Source organism: Ornithorhynchus anatinus, chromosome 2, assembly GCF_004115215.2.
Source record: "Ornithorhynchus anatinus isolate Pmale09 chromosome 2, mOrnAna1.pri.v4, whole genome shotgun sequence".
Taxonomy (NCBI): domain Eukaryota; kingdom Metazoa; phylum Chordata; class Mammalia; order Monotremata; family Ornithorhynchidae; genus Ornithorhynchus; species Ornithorhynchus anatinus.
This window is the reverse complement of record NC_041729.1, coordinates 136,325,931-136,348,272: the sequence shown is the minus strand read 5'-3', so window position 1 is coordinate 136,348,272 and position 22,342 is coordinate 136,325,931. Positions and strand designations below refer to the sequence as shown.

The window sequence follows — 22,342 nt, the reverse complement described above, 5'->3', positions numbered from 1 at the left end:
GACATTCCTCTTCCAGACCGTAAGCTCCCTTTAGGGTGAGAATTCCCTCGATTGTATTTATTGAGCGTTTACCGCGTGCAAAGCACTGTACTGAACGCCAGCGGCCCTACTAATTCTGCTATACCTCGGGAGCAGCGTGACCTCGCCGAAAGAGAACCGGCCTGGGGCTGAGAGGACCTGGGTTCTGATGGCGGGTCTGCCGTGTGACCTTGGGGAAGTCACTTTCCTCGTGCGCCTCAGCTCCCTCATCTGAAAAATGGCGATTAATCATCATAATAATAATAATGATGGTATTTGTTAAGCGCTTACTATGTGCCAAGCGCGGCTCTAAACAAGGTGATCAGTCTTCATCCCCATTTTCCAGATGAGGTCACTGAGGCACCGAGAAGTGAAGTGACTTGCCCGCAGTCACACAGCTGACCAGCGGCGGAGCCGGGATTCGAACCCATGACCGCTGACTCCCAAGCCCGGGCTCTTTCCACTGAGCCACGCTGCTTCTCTGGATGAAGACGTCGAGCCTCACGTGGAGAGATGGATCGGGTCCAACCTGATTATCTTGTAACCCTCCTGGTGCTTAGGACGGTGCCTAGCACGTAGGAAGCGCTTAGCAAATAGCATTTAACAAGCCCTTAGTACAGTGCTCTGCACACATCGAGCGTTCAAAAAAATAGGGCTGTGGGCGGGGAACGTATTTCCCGACTCTTAGACCGTACTCTTGGGAGGGTGCAATGCTTAGTAGAGTGCTTAGTACAGTCCTCTGCACGATCAGACCGTAAGCCCGTCAAACGGCGGGGACCGTCTCTGTCTGTTGCCGACTAGTTCATTCCAAGCGCTTAGTCCAGTGCCCTGCACATAGTAAGCGCTCGGTAAATACTATTGAATGAATGAGTGAATGCAGTAGCGGCTCGATAAGGGCTATTGATTGATGGATTGATTGATCGACTGACCTTTTTGTACTCTAACCGGTATTCGTGATCATCGTTCTGCCCTAGAAAGGGAGTCGATTAAAAAGTAGTCTCCTGCAGGAGAGATGGATTGCTACTGAGAGCTCACCTCCTCCAGGAGGCCTTCCCAGATTGAGCTCCCCCTTTTCCCTCTGCACCCTTTCTGCTCCCCCTTCACCTCCCCTCCGCTCAGCCCCCTTTCCCCCCTTTCCCTCTGCCCCTCCCCCTCTCCCTTCCCCTCCCCTCAGCACTGTGCTCGTCCGCTCATTTGTCTCTATTTTTATTACCCTATTTATTTTGTTAATGAGATGTACATCCCCTTGACTCTGTGGATTACGATTGTTTTAATGAGATGCCCATCCCCTTGATTCTATTTGTTGCTATTGTTTTTGTCCGTCCGTCTCCCCCGATCGGACTGTGAGCCCTTCACTGGGCAGGGGCTGTCTCTATCTGTTGCTGAATTGTACATTCCAAGCGCTTAGTACAGTGCTGTGTCAGCTGTGTGACCGTGGGCAAGTCACTGCACTTCTCTGGGCCTCAGTTCCCTCATCTGTAAAATGGGGGTGAAGACTGGGAGCCTCACGTGGGACAACCTGATTACCTTGTATCTGCCCCAGCGCTTAGAACGGTGCTCTGCACATAGTAAGCGCTTAACAGATACCAACATTATAGTAAGGGCTCAATAAATACTACTGAATGAATGAATATTATTGCTATTACAGTGCTCCGCACACTGTAATAATGTTGGTATCTGTTAAGCGCTTACTACGTGCCACTTACTAAGTGGCAGAGCTGTATGCACTCAGTAAATATAATTGAACGAATACGATTGACCATCCTAATGCCCTTTCTCTCTGTGAAAAATATATATATTTTTCCCTACAGAAATGGATGTGGTTGCCAGGGTGAATATTTTTGTGAAACTATGAGCCGAGTTATTAATACGTTCCTTGGTGGGGCACCTAGGATTCAAACTTGGAAGTGAAGTGACTGGTCCAAGGTCACATACTAGACACGTGGTGGGGCTGGGATTAGAACCCAGGTCCTCCTGACTGACCGGCCCACGCCTTATCCACCAGGTCACACTACATCATGTGGGACCGGGACGTCGTTCAATCCAGTTATATTGTATCGACCCCGGTGTCCGGCACATAGTCGGAGCTGATTGAATCCCACGGTTATTATTATCCTTAACAATAATCATGTTTGTTAAGCGCTTACTCTGTGCCGAGCACTGTACTGAGCGCTGGGGTAGAGGAAAGGTTGTCCCACGTGGGGCTCACGGTCTTAATCCCCATTTTACAGAGGAGGCACAGAGGAGTGAAGTGACTTGCTCAAAGTCACGCGGCTTTTAAGCGGCGGGTCCGGGATTAGAACCCAGGCCCTCCGACCACGGAAAACAGGCTACATCTCCCTCTAGACCCTCATCTTGAGAAATACTGTCTAGAAAGATGGAGTTGTTCCCCATTCTCTTCCAAAGGTAGAAGAGGAAGAACTCCCCTGAGAGGTTGGACCGTTCTTCTTCCAGCTCCGGGCCGTTGACTTCGGAAATATTCTGGGGACGTGGGTCGGGAGGCGTTCGTTCTCTCAGCGAGGGGAGAAGACCGACTTTTGAGGACCCTTGAGCCTCCAGGGGAGATTTCCTCCAGCCGTCTCCAGGGAAAACCCACCATTCCTTCGTTCAGTCGTATTTATTGAGCGCTTACTCATTCGTTCAGTAGTATTTATTGAGCGCTTCGATGTGCGGAGCGCCGTGCGAAGCGCTCGGAATGGACAATTCGGCAACAGAGAGAGACCATCCCCGCCCAGCAAAAGGTCTAAAAGGGGGAGACGGACAGCGGAACAAGTAGACGGGCATCAAGGCCATCGACATCGGTAAATACGATCGCAGATAGAAACACATCATTAATAAAATAGAGTCATAAATAATATATACAAATATACAAAAGGGCTGTGAGGAGGGGAAGGGGGTAGGTGGGCTCAGTACAAGGGAAGGTCGATGAAAAAACACATTTTGGAAGCACTTTCGGAAGCAATTGTGGGATAGATACACATCATTAATAAAATAGAGTAATAAATAATATATACAAATATACACAAGTGCTGTGGGGAGGAGGAGGAGGTAGGTGGGCTCAGTACAAGGGAAGGTCGATGAAAAAACACTTTGGGAGCACTTTCGGAAGCAACTGTGGGATAGATACACATCATTAATAAAATAGAGTAATAAATAACATATATACAAATATACACAAGCGCTGGGGGGTGGGGAAGGGGGTAGGTGGGCTCAGTACAAGGGAAGGTCGATTAAAAAACACATTTTGGGAGCACTTTCGGAAGCAATTGTGGAGGAAAATTGGGGTGGGAGGGATCATTTAATCAAATTAGAAGAAAGGTGAGAAACTGTGTGGCTTTGTGGATAGAATATGGGCCCGTTCAACCTGAATAGCTTGTATAATGTTGGTATTTAAGCGCTTACTATGTGCAGAGCACCGTTCTAAGCGCCGGGGTAGATACAGGGTCATCAGGTTGCCCCGCGTGAGGCTCACAGGCTTCATCCCCATTTTCCAGATGAGGTCACTGAGGCCCAGAGAAGTGAAGCGACTTAACCATAATAACGTTGGTATTTGTTCAGCACTTACTACGTGCAGAGCACTGTTCTAAGTGCTGGGGGAGATACAGGGTCATCAGGTGGTCCCACCTTCATCCCCATTATCCAGATGAGGGAACTGAGGCCCAGAGAATGTAGTGACAATCATAATAATGTTGGTATTTGTTAAGCGCTTACTATGTGCAGAGCACCGTTCTAAGCGCTGGGGGAAGAGACAGGGGAATGAGGTTGTCCCACGTGGGGCTCACAGTCTTCATCCCCATTCTCCAGATGAGGTCACTGAGGCCCAGAGAAGTGAAGTGACTGGCCCACAGTCCCACAGCTGACAAGTGGCAGACCGGGGATTCGAACCCATGACCTCTGGCTCCCAAGCCCGGGCTAATTTTGTTCCAATCCCAACTCCGCCACCTGTCTGCTGGGTGACCTTGGGCAAGTCACTTCCCTGGGCCTCAGTTCCCTCATCTGGAAAATGGGGATGGAGAGGGTGAGGCCAAGGGGGACAGGGACTGGGTCCAACCCGATTACTTGGTAACCACCCCAAGCGCTTAGTACAGTGCCGGGGACATTGTAAGCGCTGAGCAAAACCCCCATAATGACGATTATTATTAATTTAACATCTAATTTCCCAGAGGAGTCACGGCCCCCCGGCCCGCCTGTCTCCCCTCCCCCAGTGGCTCTAGTTCCCTGCTCAGGCCACCAGCGCGCATGCGCTCAACCAAGAATTCCCCCGCTGCGCGCGCGCATGCGCTCAACCAAGAATTCCCCCGCTGCGCGCGCGCATGCGCCCCAACCAACATTTCCCCGCACCCCCCAACCCCTTTGCGTACGCATGCGCCCCAACCAATATTCACCCGCTGCGCGCATGCGTCCCAACCAATAATCTCCCCCCCCTTGCGAGCGCGCATGCGTCCCAACCAACATTTCTCCGCATCCCACCCCTTTGCGCAAGCGTCCCAACCCGCATTTCTCCCCCATCCCACCCCTTTGCGCACGCATGCGTCCCAACCAAGATGCCTCCGCTGCGCGCGCGCATGCGCCCCAACCAACATGCCCCCGCTGAGCGCGCGCCCCAACGGATCGCCCCTCTGCGCGCGCGCATGCGCCCCAACCAATAGTCCCCTCCTTTGCGAGCGCGCATGCGTCCCAACCAATAGTCCCCCTCCTCTGCCAGCGCGCATGCGTTCCAACCAACATTTTACCCCCTCCCACCCCGACCTCTGCGCGCGCGGGTATGCGTCCCAAACCACGTTCCCCCCTTCCCCCGCCTCCGCGCACCTTGGCGCGCGCATGCGCCCCAACCAACATCCCCCGCCCCCCACCCCCGACCCCTGCGCGCGCATGCGTCCCAACCAACATTCTCCCCGCGGCCCCTCGGCGCGCGCGCGCAGGCGCCCCCACCCCCCTCCCCTTGCTGCGCGCGCGCCGCCTCTCCGGCCCGAGGCCCCGCCCCCTCCCGGGCGCCCCCGGCGCCGATTGGTCCAAAGGGGAGGCCCCGCCCCCTCCCGCGCGGCCGTGCGTGCCGCCGTGCGTGCGTGGTGACGTCGTGCGTGCTGTGGCTCCTCAGGCTCGGCGTCCGGCGCCGCCATTGGGGCGGGGGAGGCCCGGGAGGAGGGGCGGGGGGGGGTCGTTCCCGGACATTCCCGACCCTTCCCAGCCCTTCCCGGCATTCCCGACATTCCCAACCCGCGCCTCACGGCCGGTAAGGAGCTGCGGCGGCGGGGGAGGGCGGGGGGGGGCTGCGGGGAGCGGCGCCTTTCCCTTCCCCCCGGGGTCGGTCCTGGGCCCCGCCTTTCCGCCGCCTCGCCCCAGCGCTTAGCGCAGTGCTTGGCACAGAGTAAGCGCTCAGCAAATACACCATCGTCGCTATTCTCGTGATGATGATTATTACCGGCTCGTCAGGTGACCCCTCCCCCCCCCCCGTGGGGCCCCCTCCATTCATTCGTCATCACAGTAGTGTCTCTTAAGCGCTCACTATGTGCTGAGCGCTGTTGTAGGGGTGTCTCTTAAGCTCTCACAGTGTGCTAAGCGCTGGGGGAGATGCCTGGTCATCAGGTGACCCCCCCCCCCCGGTGGGGCCCCCTCCATTCATTCGTCATCACAGTAGTGTCTCTTAAGCGCTCACTATGTGCTGAGCGCTGTTGTAGGGGTGTCTCTTAAGCTCTCACAGTGTGCTAAGCGCTGGGGGAGATGCCTGGTCATCAGGTGACACCCCCCCCCCCGTGGGGCCCCCTCCATTCATTCGTCATCACAGTAGTGTCTCTTAAGCGCTCACTATGTGCTGAGCGCTGCTGTAGGGGTGTCTCTTAAGCTCTCACAGTGTGCTAAGCGCTGGGGGAGATGCCTGGTCATCAGGTGACACCCCCCCCCCGTGGGGCCCCCTCCATTCATTCGTCATCACAGTAGTGTCTCTTAAGCGCTCACTATGTGCTGAGCGCTGTTGTAGGGGTGTCTCTTAAGCTCTCACAGTGTGCTAAGCGCTGGGGGAGATGCCTGGTCATCAGGTGACACCCCCCCCCCCGTGGGGCCCCTCCATTCATTCGTCATCACAGTAGTGTCTCTTAAGCGCTCACTATGTGCTGAGCGCTGCTCTAAGGGTGTCCCTTAAGTGCTCACTATGTGCCGAGCACTGTGCTAAGCGCTGGGGGAGGTGCCAGGTCATCAGGTGGTCCCCCGTGGGGCCCCTCCATTCATTCATCCTCATAATAGTGGTGTCTGTTAAGCGCTCACTACGTGCCGAGCACTGTTCTAAGCGCCGGGGGATGATGATGGTAATTGTTAAGCGCTTCCTATGTGCGAAGCCCTGTTCCGAGCGCTGGAGGGGATACAAGGCGATCGGGTTGCCCCCTGTGGGGCTCACAGTCTTTATCCCCATTTGACAGATGAGGTCACCGAGGCACAGAGAGTGAAGTGACTTGTCCACGATCACACAGCTGACAAGTGGCAGAGCCGGGATTCGAACCCGGGCTCTTTCCACCGAGCCAAGCTGCCAAGATACCAGGTCATCAGGTGGTCCCCCCGTGGGGCCCCGCCATTCATTCGTCGTCGTAATGATGGTGTCTGCGAAGCGCTCACTGGGTGCCAAGCACTGTAATAAGCGCCGGGGGGGATAACAGGTCATCCGGTGGTCCCCCGCGGGCCTTCCAGTCTTCATCCCCATTTTGCAGAGGAGGTCACTGAGGCCCAGAGGAGTGAAGTGACTCGACCAGAGTCTCCCAGCTGACAGGTGGTGGAGGTGAGATTCGAACCCACGACCTCTGACTCCCCAGCCCGGGCTCTGGCCACTGAGCCACGCTGCCCGGCCCCCCCCCCCCCCCGCTCGCCCACCTTGGGCAAGTCACTCCCCCTTCTCACCTGTGGCCTCCCTCTGTTGCCCAGTTGTCCCTTCCCAGCGCTTAGGACAGTGCTCTGCACAGAGGAGGCGCTCACTAAACGATCCCGTCGTTGGGCAGGGGTAGTCCCTCTCCGTTGCCGAACCGTCCGTCCCAAGCGCTTAGTACGGTGCTCTGCGCACAGGAAGCGCTCGATAAACACCATCAGAACGAATGAGTGGAATACGAGGGAGGAGCCGCGTGGCTCAGCGGCAAGAGCCCGGGCTGGGGAGTCGGAGGTGGTGGGTTCGAATCCCGGCTCCCCCCCCCCCCCCTTGGTCTGCCGTGCGACCTCGGGCAAGTCACTTGACTTCTCCGGGCCTCGGTTCCCTCATCCGTCAAAGGGGGATGAAGACTGAGCCCCGCGTGGGGCAAGCTGACGGCTTGGTATCCACCCCAGCGCTTAGAACAGCGCTTTGCACCTAGCAAGCACTTAACAAAGGCCATCGTTATTATTATTGAGTGAATGAAGGAACTTCCCTTCTGCGGGCCTCAGCTCCCTGGCCGGGAAAAGGGGGATGGAGGCCGGGAGCCCCACAAGGGACGGGGACCGTGAGCCCGTCGTTAGGCAGGGATCGTCTCTCTCTCTTGCCGAATTGTCCATTCCAAGCGCTTAGCCCAGTGCTCTGCACACAGTAAGCGCTCAGTGGATACGATTGAGTGAATGCATGCGTGACAGGGACTGTGGCCAACGGGATTTGCTCGTGGCCACCCCAGCGCTTACTACAGTGGAAAGAGCCCGGGCTTGGGAGCCAGAGGTGTCATGAGTTCGAATCCCGGCTCTGCCTCTTGTCAGCCGTGTGACTGCGGGCAGGTCCCGTCACTTCTCTGTGCCTCAGTTTCCTCCTCTGTAAACTGGGGATGAAGACTGTGAGCCTCCCGTGGGGCAACCTGATGACCCCGTCTCTCCCCCAGCGCTTAGAACGGTGCTCTGCACATAGTGAGCGCTTAACAAATGCCAACATCATTATTACGGTGCCCCACACATAGCGCGTAACAAATTAATATTATTAATAATAATGTTGGTATCTGTTAAGCGCTCGCTACGTGCCGAGCACCGTTCTAAGCGCCGGGGTAGACACGGGGGAATCAGGTCGTCCCACGTGGGGCTCACGGTCTTCATCCCCATTTTACAGATGAGGTCACTGAGGCACCGAGAAGCGAAGTGACTCGCCCAGAGTCACCCGGCTGACGAGCGGCCGAGCGGGGATTCGAACCCACGACCGCTGACTCCAAAGCCCGGGCTCTTGCCACTGAGCCACGCTGCTTCTCTCTGTTAGGTGCGATGAGTCTTTTCCAATTCATAGCGACTCCACGGGTATACTTTCTCCAGAAGGTCCCGTCCTCTGCCGTAATCCGCGACCTTTCTAACGGTTCTTCGGTTCTCGTCGTTATGGTCTCCGTCCGTCCAGCCGCCGGTCCGACTCTGCCACCTTTTCCCCGGACCTCTCCTAGCATTAGTGTCTTCTCCGGAGACTCCGTCCTCCCGATTGTGTGTCCAAAATACGCTCGTCTAGGTCGAGTCGTTTGGCCTTCCGAAGACCACTTTGGTTTAATTCGCTCCAAGAGCCATTGGTTTGTCTTTCGGGCCGTCCGTGGGATTCGGGAAATCCTTTATCCAACCCCGCATGCCGAAGGAATCGATGTGCTTTCTCTCCCGTTTTTTCCCCGTCCAGCTTTCGGACCCGTACGTCGCCGCTGGAACGACCCCAGAGTCGACAGTTGGTATATTTGTGGCCGTCGGCGGCCCATTTCACGACTTTTTCCGGGCTCCTCGGAGCAAGTCTTCCTGACGCTAACCTGGGGCGGATTTCTTGACTACTAGTTCCTTTATCACTGATTATCGATCCCGGGAGAGAATATCACAACCAATACCGAGAGGCAGCATGGCCCGGCGGCAAGAGCACGGGCTCGGGAATCAGAAGATAGAATGATGGTGGTATTCAGGCGCTTCCTATGTGCAGAGCACTGTTCTAAGCGCCGGGGGAGATACGAGGTAATGCGACGGTCCCGACGTGAGGCTCCCAGTCTAATCCCCACCTTCCAGATGAGGTCACTGAGGCGCGGGGAAGCGAAGTGACCTGCCCACAGCTGACGAGCGGCGGAGCGGGGATTCGAACCCACGTCCCCGAGCCCCCCAGCCCGGGCTCCTGCCACCGAGCCACGCTTCCCGAGTACGGCGATCATCATCGTCATTATTATTACAGCTCAGCCAGAGCGGCAGCCTTCGGAGCGGTTTCCAGTCAGAGGGGCTTTGAAGGGACCCGGGATGCCCAAAGGGAAGAGCGAAGGTGGGTTGGATTTTTCCCGCTGGAGAAGCCGCAGCCCGCGTCGGTGCGTAGACCGCTTTCGTCCCGTGGAACAGACGCGTCGAGCAAGGAGGGAGAGCCGGGACTCGGTCGGTCCCGGTCACCCGGGGGACCGAAAGCCACCAGCCGCCCCCCTCTCTCGGCGCTCGGTCGGGGGAGAATCTTCTCCTCTCCCTACCCGGGTCTCCTCCGTCCGCCGGTTCGGTCGGCCCGGAGCGGAGCGACCTCGACTCTGAATCCGTCGCCGGCGCGTAAACGAAACGAGAGAGACGTTCCCCGCCAAAGAATTAAAAATTAAAAAAATTAAAATTAAATGTTGGTACTGGTTAAGCGCTTACTATGTGCCGAGCCCTGTTCTAAGTGCTGGGGTAGACCCGGGGGAATCAGGTCGTCCCACGTGGGGCTCCCAGTCTCCATCCCCATTTTACAGATGAGGTCACCGAGGCACCGAGAAGCGAAGCGACTTGCCCGAATTCACACAGCCGACAAGTGGCCGAGCCGGCCTTCGAACCCATGACCTCTGACTCCGAAGCCCGTGCTCTTTCCACCGAGCCAAAGAGGATGCTGTTGGGATTCGGTGAGCGCTTCCTATGTGCCGAGCACCGTTGGAAGCGCCGGGGTAGGTACGGGGTCGCGAGGTCGTCGCGCGTGAGGCTCACGGTCCGCACCCCCATCTTGCAGGCGAGGTCGCCGAGGCACAGAGAAGTGACTTGCCCACGGTCCCCCCGGCCGACGGGGGGCCGGGCCGGGATGCGAACCCGCGACCACCTCCGACTCCCAAGCCCGGGCTCTTTCCGCCGGGCCACGCCGCTTCTCTTCATTGATTTTGGGAAGGGTCGTGTGTGTCCCGTTCATTCGGTCGTATTGAGCGCTCACTCTGCGCAGAGCACTGTGCTAGGCGCTTCCCAGAGTGCAGGTACAAGAAAGGGAGTAGAAGGAGCTGAGGAACTTGATAGGAAGAAATGATGTATTTTATGGTGAGGTGGGTTAAATAAAAAAGAGCCCAGAGTGCCGGGCGTACCATAGTTTTGGAGGAATTGCCTCTTCCAGGTCACACCCTTAATAATAATAATAATAATAATAATGTTGGAATTCGTTAAGCGCTTACTATGCGCAGAGGACTCTTCTCGGCGCTGGGGTAGGTACAGGGTAGTCGGGTTGTCCCCCGGGAGGTTCACAGTCCGAATCCCCATTTGACAGATGAGGGGACCGAGGCCCAGAGAAGTGAAGTGACCTGCCCACCGTCACTCAGCCGACAGGTGGCCGATCCGGGATTCGAACCCGTGCCAGCCGACACCCCCCCCCCCCCGAGCCCGGGCTCTTTCCACTGAGCCGCGCCGCTTCTCCGACTAAGACTTCAGGAGCGCGGCAGGGCAACGGAGAAGCAACGTGGCGTAAGTGGGCGGGTAGATCCCGGGCCTGGGAGACAGAAGGTCACGGGTTCTAATCCTAGCCCCGCCACCTACCCGCTCCGCCCTCGGGCGGGTCCCTCTGCTCCCCGGGGCCTCAGTCGCCTCGTATGTGAAATGGGGATTAAGGCTTGGCGGGAGAGGGACTCTGCCCGGCCCGATCTGCTCGCACTCACCCCGGTGCTCAGTACGGTGTCCGGCGCCCGGTGAGCGCTTAACGGATACCACGGTCACTGGGAATCCCTCCTCTCCCCGCCCGTCGTTCTCCCCAGTTAGTCCTTCGGAGGCACGGGCCAGAGGGATGCCGGGGACCCGTGCCGCCGACTCCCTGCTCGTGCCATCTCCGTCATTTATTATTATCCCGTTTGTTAGTTTTATGGTATTCGCTAAGCGCTTATTGTGCGCGCTGGGAGCCGTACCGAGCGCTAGGGCTAGGCGCGAGGTCGCGGACGGGCCACGGTCCCCGTCCCGCGTGGGTGGCTCACGGCCTCGATCCCCGTTTCACGGAGACGGCGAGTGACTCGCCCAGGGTCCCACGGCGGGCAAGCGGCAGAGGCCGGGATCGGAACCCGGGTCCTCGGGACTCCCGGGCCCGGGCTTCAGCCGCTAGGACGCGCCGCCTCGTTGGCGGAAGCCTCGGAGAAGAGCGAGGCCCTCTCCGTGCGCCGTTAGGTTAACGGCGGCGGTACGTGACGCCCCCCGGCCGGAAGACCGGGGCTTGGGCGTTAGCTGGCAAGCGGAAGTGGCGTTTCTTACAGCCCCTACTGAGAGCTCACCTCCTCCGAGAGGCCTTCCCAGACTGAGCTTTCCCTTTTCCCTCTGCTCCCCCTTCACCTCCCCTCAGCTAATCCCCCCTTTCCCTCCGCCCTGTGCTCCTTGGGATAGATTATTTATTACCCTATGTATTTTTTGTTAACGAGGGGTCCGTCCCCCTCGTTCCCTCTATCGAGATGAAGTCGTCTCGTTTCCGTCCGTCCGTCTCCCCCCCGATTAGACCGATTGGGCCGGGACGCTCTCTGTCTGTGGCCGAATTGTCCGTGCCGAGCGCTTAGTACGGTGCCCTGCCCGTAGCGGGCGCCCAGTGAATGCGCCTGAATGAGTGAATGCCCTTGCCACGCGCGGAAGTCACCTGGGCGGCCGCGTAATGGGTCCCGGTCGCCCGTACGCATCCCCCTGCCCCCTCCCACCTCGCCTCGTGGCTGGGCGGAAAGAGCCCGGGCTTTGGAGTCCGAGGTCACGGGTTCGAATCCCCGCCCCGCCACCCGTCAGCCGGGTGACTGTGGGCGAGTCACTTCACTTCTCGGTGCCTCAGTGACCTCATCTGGAAAATGGGGATGAAGACCGTGAGCCCCACGTGGGACGACCCGATTCCCCTGTGTCTACCCCGGCGCTTAGAACGGCGCTGGGCACATAGTGAGCGCTTAACAAATACCAACAGCACCGCGCCAGTCTCCCACCTCGACCCAGCCCTCCCACTTGGTTCCTCTGACGCTCACCTCCTAACTGTACCTCCGTCTCGTCTGTCTGGGCGCCGACCTCTCGCCCCCATCCTCCTAGCTCAGCGGAAAGAGCCCGGGCTTGGGAGGCCGAGGTCGTGGGTTCGAATGCCGGCTCGCCCGCTCGTCAGCTGTGGGACTGTGGGCAAGTCACTTCTCTGAGCCCCAGTCCCCTCATCTGTAAAATGGGGATGAAGACTGGGAGCCCCACGTGGGACGACCTGATCGCCCTGGATCTACCCCGGCGCTTAGAACGGTGTTCTGCGTATAGTAAGCGCTTAGTAAACGCCCACATTATCATTATTGAGAAGCAGCGTGGCTCAGTGGAAAGAGCCCGGGCTTGGGAGCCCCAGAGGTCATGGGTTCGAATCCCGGCTCGGCCACTCGTCGGCCGGGCGACTGTGGGCGAGTCACTTCACTTCTCGGTGCCTCAGTCACCTCATCTGTCAAATGGGGATGAAGACCGTGAGCCCCACGTGGGACGACCCGATTCCCCTCCGTCTACCCCGGCGCTTAGAACGGTGCTCGGCGCATAGTGAGCGCTTAACGAAGACCAACATTATTATTATTATTATTTTTATTGTCAGCGGGGTGACTTTGGGCAAGTCACTTCACTTCTCCGGGCCTCGTCTGGGAAACGGGGATGAAGACCGGGAGCCCCGCGTGGGACGACCTGATCACCTTGTGTCTCCCCCAGCGCTTAGAAGAGGGCTTTGCACGTAGTAGGCGCTTAACAGATACCGGCATCATTAGTGTTACCTCTGTCCCGGAAGCCCCTCCCTCCCCCTATCACACAGATGATCGCTCTCCTCCACTTCAGAACCTCATCGAAGGCCCATCTCCTCCAAGAAGCCCTCTCTGACTGAGCCCTCCTCCCGTTCCCGCCTGCGCCACTTTCATCCATTCATTCAGTCGTATATATTGAGCGCTTACTAGGTGCAGAGCACCGTACCGAGCGCTTGGAGAGGACAGCTCGGCAACAGATAGAGACGGTCCCTGCCCGACGACGGGCTCCTTCCCTCATCCTCCCGTCCCCACGCTCATCTGTAATTTATTCCTGCGTTTCTCCACATTAACGTCCGTCTCCCCGTCTAGACCGCGAGCTCCCTGTGGGCGGGGGGGGGCTGTCCGTCGTGATACCGTACTCTCCCGAGCGCCTGGTGGGCTTATTTGAACACGGTGAGCGCTCAGTAGAGGGCGAATGGGTGGATGGAATTCTTCCTCGTATCGGGACGAGGGGAACGGTGAACCGCCGCGCCCTCGGCGGAGTTCTCGGAGGACGACCGTAGGGTGCGATAATGGAGCCGCCCTCAGGTTTGCGGTGTAGCGGAGCTGAACTGGAATGGCCGACGGGTGGTCTGAACGTTTGGTTTGGAAAAGAGGTGGGATGTGTGAGCTCTGGGCCCCCTCCTGGGTCTGGAGAGCCGGAAGGTGGGAGGCCCAAGTGATGTAGACAGGCACGGGCGGTGTGAAGGGATTCACGACGGGGAAACCCCAGGGAACAGAGGTGGAGATAAGATAATGGAGCACATTGAGCGGGCTCCTCTAGGCCGTGCTTTTTTCCCCAGTGTACAGACGTACGTGTGTGTGTGTATATGTATGCGTGTGTATATGTGTGTGTATATGTGTGTGTATATATGTGTGTGTATATATGTGTGTGTATGTATGTGTGTATATATGTGTGTGTGTGCGTGTGTATTTGTATGCGTGTGTATGTGTGTGTATATGTGTATGTGTGTGTGTATATGTGTGTGTATGTGTATGCGTGTGTGTATATATGCGTGTGTATGTGTGTGTGTATATATGTGTGCGTGTGTGTGTATGTGTGTATATTATATATGTGTGTGTGTGTATATGTGTGTATATTATATATATGTGCGTGTGTGTATATGTGTGTGTGTGTGTGTATATATATATATATATATATACCCAGAAATGATCCACATCCCCTTTCTTTGGTTTTTGCGTTGCATCGGTTTTCACAGAACCCATAAAAGTACATTTTTCCTGGCCTCAGCCGAGTTCTGACAGCAGAGGGGCTTCGAGTGGCGTTTTGTCCGTCACCCAGCCAGGGCAGAATCACGCAGCGTTTAGACTGGAGAAAATCAAAGCTAGGTTTGAAAAACCCCTCTCCCGAAGGTGCGTGGCGTAGTCCGTGCGGATCAGAGTCACTCACAGGTGAATTGAGCGTGCTCTACAGTCATAGAACCTCTAGTCCGCTGGTCAGCTCTGAATCCTGGTCTTTAAAAGTTGTGGTTTATTTTTTTAAGCCCCGATTTCATTTTTGATGCCTGTTTTGACAGCAATTCGTCGGTCCTCTAGTTTTATGTTTCAAAACCTTGAAAGCAATAATCTGCCGGTGAATGGCCCGCTGCCGTACGGACATTCTCTGAAGGATAACGCTGGATTTAAGCGAAGGGCGAAGCCGGGTCGGCGTCTTTTCCGAACTGCCGCCCAGATCCCACGGGGCTAACTTGGAAGTGCAAAAACACCCCAAAAAACCGGCCTTGTGTCTTTCGGGCCGTCTTCTGAAAATCCCCTGGGCTTTCATCCCTCATTTGGCAATCCCGAGGACCTGACGGCGTCGTCAAGACTCCCAACGGGCGTTGGCTCAGTTCGGCAGCCAAAGAGGAGCACGACTGCTCTGCTCTTGCCGTCTTCGACCTGTCCCTTCACTTTGTGTCTTTTCTCGTTACCTCCCTGGCTCCTGCTCCCGTCTGCCGTTTCCGCGAAGGATCGCCGGTGCGGTTCAACCTCGATTTTCGTCCGCTTGGGAAGAGAGGATTGTCGAGAGGCGGCATCGTCGGCGTCGCCTTTACCGTCGCCGTCGACCGTCCTGGTGCCGAGCAGCGGGTTTTAGGGTGAATTGACAGATGAAGGCTAAGAATCTATGGTACGTTCCCATCGCTCTGTTCTTATGTTGTGATATAATAATATGAATAATAATGTTGGTATTCGTTAAGCTCTTACTGTGTGCCGAGCACTGTTCCGAGCGCTGGGGTCGACACGGGGGAATCGGGTTGTCCCACGTGGGGCTCCCGGTCTTCGTCCCCATTTTATAGATGAGGTAACCGAGGCACCGAGAAGTGAAGTGACTCGCCCAAAGTCGCACAGCTGACGAGTGGCCGAGCCGGGATCGGAACCCGTGACTTCTGACTCCAAAGCCCGTGCTCTTTCCACTAGGCCAGATGGATGTGTCTGAAACTCAGTGGGGGTTTTTTTGTTTTTTTTTTTTGAGGGGGCACCTCTCAATGTGAAACGATTAAACTTGATAAGATAGGCCTCATCAAGGCAGGTTTAGTAATAAAAATAATTGTCGCATCTGTTCGGCACTCTACTGAAATGCCGAGGTAGATAGAGTCACGATGATCAGATCGGACACAGTCCCCGTCCCACGTGGGGCTCACCCTCTAACGCGGAGGGAAACAGGAAATTAACCCCCTTTTACAGGTGAGGAAACGGAGGCACAGACTCGCCCAGGTTCATGCGGCAGGCAGGCGGCAGAACTGGGATTAAAACCCGGGTCTTCTGACTCCCAGACCTCTGCTCTTCCTACTGGGCCACGCTGCTTCCCGAGCGTAGTTCAGCGCAATGTACTCGTCCGAAGGTGCCCGTCGGCGCGGCGCGCGGCGCAGTTGAGGGGAGGGAGGGTGCTGTCTTGGATCTACCTCCGTGGCCCGCCCCGGGCGTAGGTTGGCCCGGGGATCCCACAGGGGCCGGGTTGGGGCGGCAGCAAGCCGCAGCCAGGAGCGGACCGACCGTGCTCACCTTCAGTCGTCCCTCCCCTCCTGGCAGCCATCCCAGGGGGACGCTTTTAGGAGATTGCCAGGCGGCCTCAGAAGCCCGGAATCCACGTTTTACCGAGGTGGGCTCGGCTAGCCGGGCTAGGGACCGGGAAAGGCTCGGGCCCTGAAAATGTGGCCGAGCCGTGGATCTCTCCGCTTCCTCCCGCGGCGTTGGTTAACTCCGTGACGGACCGAAGGGGTAGCCCTCCCCATCCGCTCCGATTTTTCACCTGGGGATGAGGAGGAGATGAGTGGAGGAGCCTCGGGTCTAGACGGGTTTCGGAGGAGGCGTTAGGAGATCCTGCCGCAGAGGCCCGAAGTCGCATCTTCTCACCCGGTAGCTCGCCCCGGGGCCCCGCGCTCCATTCCCCGGCTCCCGCGCCCCCGGAAACGTCGTGCGCCCCGCCTGGCCCGGCTTCCGTTGGGTGGGCAGAACTGTGGGAGCCGGCAGGCGGGTGGCGTAGGTGCCCCAGAGCTTCCGAACTCCGCCCGGGAGCCGCTGCCGGGGCACCGTCCTACCCCTTCTGAAGGGCAGGGAAGGGGATCCTGAGGTTGGCCAGCCACAGAGCGAGCCCCGAGGACCTGCCGGTCCGTTTTCCGAAACCCGGACCTGGGTCGAGAGACTCTACCGAATCGGGTTTCCTTTCGGGACCGAGGGAAAAAGAGCATTTTGATAGCCACCCTCTGAGAGGACAAGTGGTCCCGTTCAGACCGAGGTCCCCCTTCTAGGCCCGGCCCCTCGTAAGCGGGGATGGTGCCTGCCGCCGCCGCCGGGTCGTGCTCGGCCGCCGAACCCGCCGCCCGGCACCCGGTCGGATGCCGTCTGTTGATGGGTCGATCTCCCGTTCGCTTTATTCCAGCGGTAGCGGAGTCGTCTTCTGAAGGACGTGGAACCGAGTCGCCGGACGAGCGATGGAAGCGGTCCGGGAACTCCGGAGAGCTCCGCCCGAGCGCTTGGAGTGCGACCACTGCAGTTTCAAGGGCACGGACTACGAGAACGTCCAGATCCACATGGGCACCATTCACCCGGAGTACTGTGATGAGATGGATGCCGGCGGGTTAGGTAAAATCATATTTTATCAGAAGAGCGCCAAGCTTTTTCACTGCCACAAATGCTTCTTCACCAGCAAGATGTACTGTAACGTGTATCATCACATCACCTCTCAACACGCGGTGCCAGAGAAGTGGAACGACCAGAATACTCAGTTGAACGCTGGGACGGATTCCCTGAAAGCTCCCCGTTTTCCCGAGACCCCCCAGACAACTCCCCTTTCCCCCGAGGTACCGAAGCCCGCGCCGCTGGCTTCGGCCGAACCCCCGAGACCCGGCCCGCCCCTGAGTCCCGAACCGCCCAGACCCGCCCCCGTCGCCTCTCCGGAGCCTCAGAGACCGCCGCCCGTCGCCTCCCCCGAGCCGCTGAGATCCGTCCCCGTCGCCCCCGAACCGCAGAAACCTGTCCCCGCCTCTCCTCCGGAGCCCCAGAGACTTACCCCCGTCGTCGTCTCTCCGGAGCCCCAGAGACCGGCCCCGGTGACCGCGGAGCCCCCGAAGCCCGCCCTCGTGAGCCCCAAGCCCCAGAGAGTCCCCCTTTTCCCGGAGCCCCCGAAACCGGCTCCGGCTTCCTCCCCCGAGTCCCCGGGACCGGTTCCGGCCGCTTCTCCGGAGCCCTGGGGCCCGTCCCCGGCTTCGTCCCCCGAGCCTCGGAAACCCGCCCCGGCCGCGTCTCCCGAGCCGCGGAAGCCCTCGCCGGCCGTCTCTCCCGAGCCCCGGAAACCGTCCCCGGCCGGGTCTCCCGAGCCCAGGAGGCCGGCTCCGGCCGTGTCCCCGGGGCCCTGGAGGCCCGTGCCCTCCGTCTCACCTCGGCCCTGGAAGGCCGCTCCGTCGGGGCCCCCCGGCTCTTGGAAACCGACTCCGTCTGCGGCGCCTGGACCGTGGAAGTCGGCGCCGTCTGTGTCCCCCGGGTCCTGGAAGGCCGCCCCAGCCGGGACCTGGAAGTCCGCGCCGTCCGCCTCCCCCGGATCCTGGAAATCTCCGCCGGTGTCTCCGGAGCCCTGGAAGTCTTCCCCCGCGGGCTCTCCGGAGTCCCGGAAACCTGGGCCGCCCGAGCTCCGCAAAGGATGCCCTACGGTGTCCCCGGAGCTCCGGAAACCAGGCCTCCCGACGTCCCCGGAGCCGCGGAAGCCGGGGCCCCCGCCGTCGCCGGAGCCGCGGAAGCCGGGGCCCCCGGCCTCCCCGGAGCCGCGGAAGCCGGGGCCCCCGGCCTCCCCGGAGCCGCGGAAGCCGGGCCCCCCGGCCTCCCCCGAGCCGCGGAAGCCGGGCCCCCCGGCCTCCCCCGAGCCGCGGAAGCCGGGACCCCCCGCGTCCCCCGAGCCGCGGAAGCCGGGTCCCCCGGCCTCCCCCGAGCTCCGGAAACCCGTCCCCGCGGTGTCCCCAGAGCTCCGGAAACCCCCGGTGTCCCCGGAACTCTGGAAGCTTCCTCCCGACCAACGCAAATCTCCGGGCTCCGGGGACCCTTGGAAAACCGGCTCCAACGATTTCCCCGAACCCCCCAAACCCGCTCCCGCCGTTCCTCCCGAGGTCCGGAAGGCTTCCCTCTTCCTCGAGCCCCAGAAACCCCTCGTCTTCCCCGAGTCGCGGAAGCCGTGCGCCCCGGCTTCGTCCGAACCCCCGAAAGCGGTCTCGGAGATGCGGAGGCCAACCCCCTCGGCCGACCTCGAGGCTCGCAAACCCTCCCTCTTCCCCGAGCCGTCCCCCAAACCGGCCCCGCCCGTCTCCCCCGAGCCCCGGAAGCGTCCTCTCTTCCCGGAGGCCCGGAAGCATGCCCCGTTCCCCGACCTCCTGAAGTCGGCTCCTCTTTTCCCGGAGCCCCAGCCGTCCGCGGATCCCGGCGACGGCGAGCCCCGGAAGGAGAGCGCGGAAGACGGAGGGGACGGGACGCTCCTCGAGGAAGAGCGGCCGGGCGGGGCCGGGAGGGCCGCGGACCACCCGGTGCCGCCGAGCCCCAAGAAGCCCAGGACGGACGACCCGGAGAGCTCCGAGGCCGAACTGGGCGACGGGGGGAGGGCGATGGATCCGGAGGCCGCCGACCTCAAGAGCCGGGAGACCCGGAGCGACCGAGAGCCCGCCGACCCGGAATCCGGCGATTCGAGGAGAGAGAGCAGAGCGGAGGAGGCCGCTCCCGAGCAGCCGAGAAACATACTGCAGTTCACGGAAGAGAAGGAGGCGTTCATCTCCGAGGAGGAGATAGCCAAATACATGAAACGGGGAAAGGGAAAATATTTTTGCAAGATCTGTTGCTGCCGGGCTATGAAGAAGGGGGCCGTGCTGCACCATTTGGTTAACAAACATAACGTTCACAGCCCGTATAAATGCACCATCTGCGGGAAGGCCTTTCTCCTGGAGTCCCTTCTCAAGAATCACGTGGCGGCCCACGGTCAGAGCCTGCTGAAGTGCCCTCGCTGTAGTTTTGAATCCAATTTCCCCAGAGGCTTCAAGAAACATTTAACCCACTGCCAGAGCCGTCACAGCGAAGAGGCCGGGAAAAGGGCCGCGGAGACCGTCGAGCCGTCCGAAGGGCAGACTTGATTTTTTTTTCTTTTTTCTTCTTCCTTTTTGAAAGTCGATCATCCTGCTCCAGAAGCGTGGCGGTTGTCCAAGCTCCCGAAGGTTCGTCTATAAGTTAGCTAATTAAATAGCTTTAGTTGTCTCGGTAGACGTCAGAAGGTGTATAGCCGTCGTGTCGTGTTTAATCTGTCTCGGTAGTGTTAGAGAAAACCAACTTTTGAAAGTTGTTTTGTTTTTTTTGTTTTTTACAACATCCGTTCGTGTCCTATCTTAAAACCAATAAATACATACTGGGTATGCCAAATCAGCTGCACTTCTTTCTTCTCTTTGAAGTAAATCCGTATAATCGTAGGGTGGTTGTCAGAGTGAGTGTTAAAAACAAAAAAAATGATCTCGGTAAAAGGATTCTGTTCAGGTACTAGTCCGACTGTTTTATCGTTTCGAGAAGCAGCCGTTTTCATTCATTCAGTAGTATTTATTGAGCGCTTACTATGTGCAGAGCACTGTACTAGGCGCTTAGAAGGTACAAATGGGTAACAGATGGAGTTTTGAGAAGCAGCTTTCAAAATAACCCTTTCCAGCGCCGCCAACTCACGTTGAGGGCAGAGTCCCTCTCTACCGCAGGCGGCGGAAGGACAGCGTCCTAGGGCTGCCGGTGAAATTGAGTTCCCTGGCCGCAAGAGAAGCAGCGTGACCGAGCGCGAAGGGCGAGGACCTGGGCTCTTAAGTCGCAGCTCTGCCACCTGCCGCCGGGTAACCTCGGGCGAGTCCCGTCACTTCTCCGTGCCTCAGTTTCCTCATCTGGGAAGGGGGGACTGGAGACCCCCCCCCCCCCCCCCCCGGACGGCCAGCCCCGTGTGCGACGGGGACCGCGTCCGGTCTGATTAAATCGGTATCCACCCCGGCACTCAGAGCGGGAGTGAGTGCTTAACAAATACCGGAGTCATTCTGAGGAGTCCTCGGGTTTAAAAGGCGTTTTGAAATGGTCCCGGAGTCGTAATCGCTTCCAATTTACATCGTAGCTTAACAGTTGAATTGATAGACGCTGATTTTTCCGACTCAAACCCCCGTGGTTGGCTAGTCGTGAAGATCGATCGGTCGGTGGCTTTCAGTCGAGCGCTTACTGGGTGCCGGGTACGTACTGAGCGGCCGGGAGAGTACAGATCGACGACGTGACAGACGCATTCCCTGCCCGCTTCAGCCATCGGTGTTAGTAGACGCGAAATCCGCTTCGTGGCCCGGTGGCGCTAAAGCCGAGAGGGAAGGCTGGCGGGAGGGACGAGGGAGGACGAGAGTTGAGATAAGGGAAATATTTGGCGCACGTAAGTTTTGAATGACTACGGGGATGACATAAGATGGGGAGGATTATATATTTTTCCTGGAAATGTATGTGGTATTAATAGTAATGTTGGTATTTAAGTGCTTGCTATGTGCAGAGCACTGTTCTAAGCACGGGGGGAGATAGAGTGATCAGGTGGTCCCTCGTGAGGCTCACGGTCTTAATCCCCATTTTGCAGATGAGCCAACTGAGGCCCAGAGAAGTGAAGTGACTTGCCCGCGGTCACACAGCCGACGAGTGGCCGAGCTCTTCGCCTCCCCGGCTCTCGAATTTCTGAAGAAATCCGGATGCTGCGCGGTCTGGTCATCCGGTTTTTGCATCTGGGAAGCTTTGGTTTTTTTCTGACTAATGGAATTAAAGGATTTTTTTCCTAACATTTTTGAAATAGGTTAGCTTCTCTTTGACACCCCACCGCTGTTTACTATTAGAGGGAACAGACTAATCGAGGTGAAGGTTAGCCGATGGAGGCCCCGCTCTCCCGATAGGGAAATGGAACTATCCAGGACGGCAATTTGAGGGGGTTCAGTAAGTTCTCAGGAGGAGATGGACTTGGCAACCTCCCCTGGTCGCCTGGCCCCGTGTTTGGCTTATCCCGGTACGTCAAAAAAAATCTTTTCCCGTATTCCACCGAAACCTCGATCTGTATCTCCGGCTCAGTCTTCGGCGCGCGTGGAGAATATCTCGTCAGCCTCCGTCAGTCGATAGGTCCGTCGTTTTGAACGCGTAGTGATGATGATGATAACGTTGGTATCGGTCAAGCGCTTACTATGTGCAGAGCACCGTTCTAAGCGCTGGGGGAGATCCAGGGTCAGCGGGTTGGCCCACGTGAGGCTCACGGTCTTCATCCCCATTTTCCAGATGAGGTCACTGAGGCACAGAGGGGTGAAGTGACTTGCCCACGGTCACCCAGCTGACAAGCGGCAGAGCCGGGGTATCTGTTAAGCGCTTACTATGTGCCGGCCACTGTACTAAGCACTGCGTTGAATACAAGCAAATTGGGTTGGAAATAAACAAAGCCCCACATGGGACAACCTGATGGTCTTGTATCCCTCCCCCCCGCAGCGCTTAGAATTGCTTTGCACATAGTAAGTGCTTAAAAAATGCTATCGCCATCATTATTATATTATTAATATTTATATATACTATGCAATTATAATTCATATGATTATTAACATTATTAGATTAGCAGCGTAGCTGAGTGGAAAGAGCATGGGCTTGGGAGTCAGAGGTCATGGGTTCGAATCCCGGCTCCGCCACTTGTCAGCCGGGTGACTGTGGGCAAGTCACTTAACTTCTCTGGGCCTCAGTTCCCTCATCTGGAAAATGGGGATTAAAATGGTGACCCTCACGTGGGACAACCTGATCGCCCTGTGTCTTCCCCAGTGCTTAGAACAGTGCACTGCACATAGGAAGCGCTTAACAAATACCAACATTATTATTGTTATTATTGTTAACTATTATTCTGAACTTCTCCAGCAGCCAGCCTGGTGCCCCACACCAAGTGGGTGCTCAACAGCGCA

General features: G+C 57.9%; 1 protein-coding gene across 1 annotated transcript; it reads left to right on the top strand.

Moving 5' to 3' along the window:
* Nucleotides 1-9,056: 9,056 nt before the first annotated feature.
* Nucleotides 9,057-19,787, top strand: CHAMP1 (chromosome alignment maintaining phosphoprotein 1). The gene is made up of 4 exons (XM_029057987.1): nt 9,057-9,211; nt 14,869-15,027; nt 16,780-18,046; nt 18,233-19,787. The coding sequence occupies exons 3-4, from the start codon at nt 16,832-16,834 to the stop codon at nt 19,502-19,504; spliced, it is 2,487 nt and encodes an 828-aa protein (XP_028913820.1). The 5' UTR covers nt 9,057-9,211; nt 14,869-15,027; nt 16,780-16,831; the 3' UTR covers nt 19,505-19,787.
* The last annotated feature ends 2,555 nt before the right edge of the window (nt 19,788-22,342 follow it).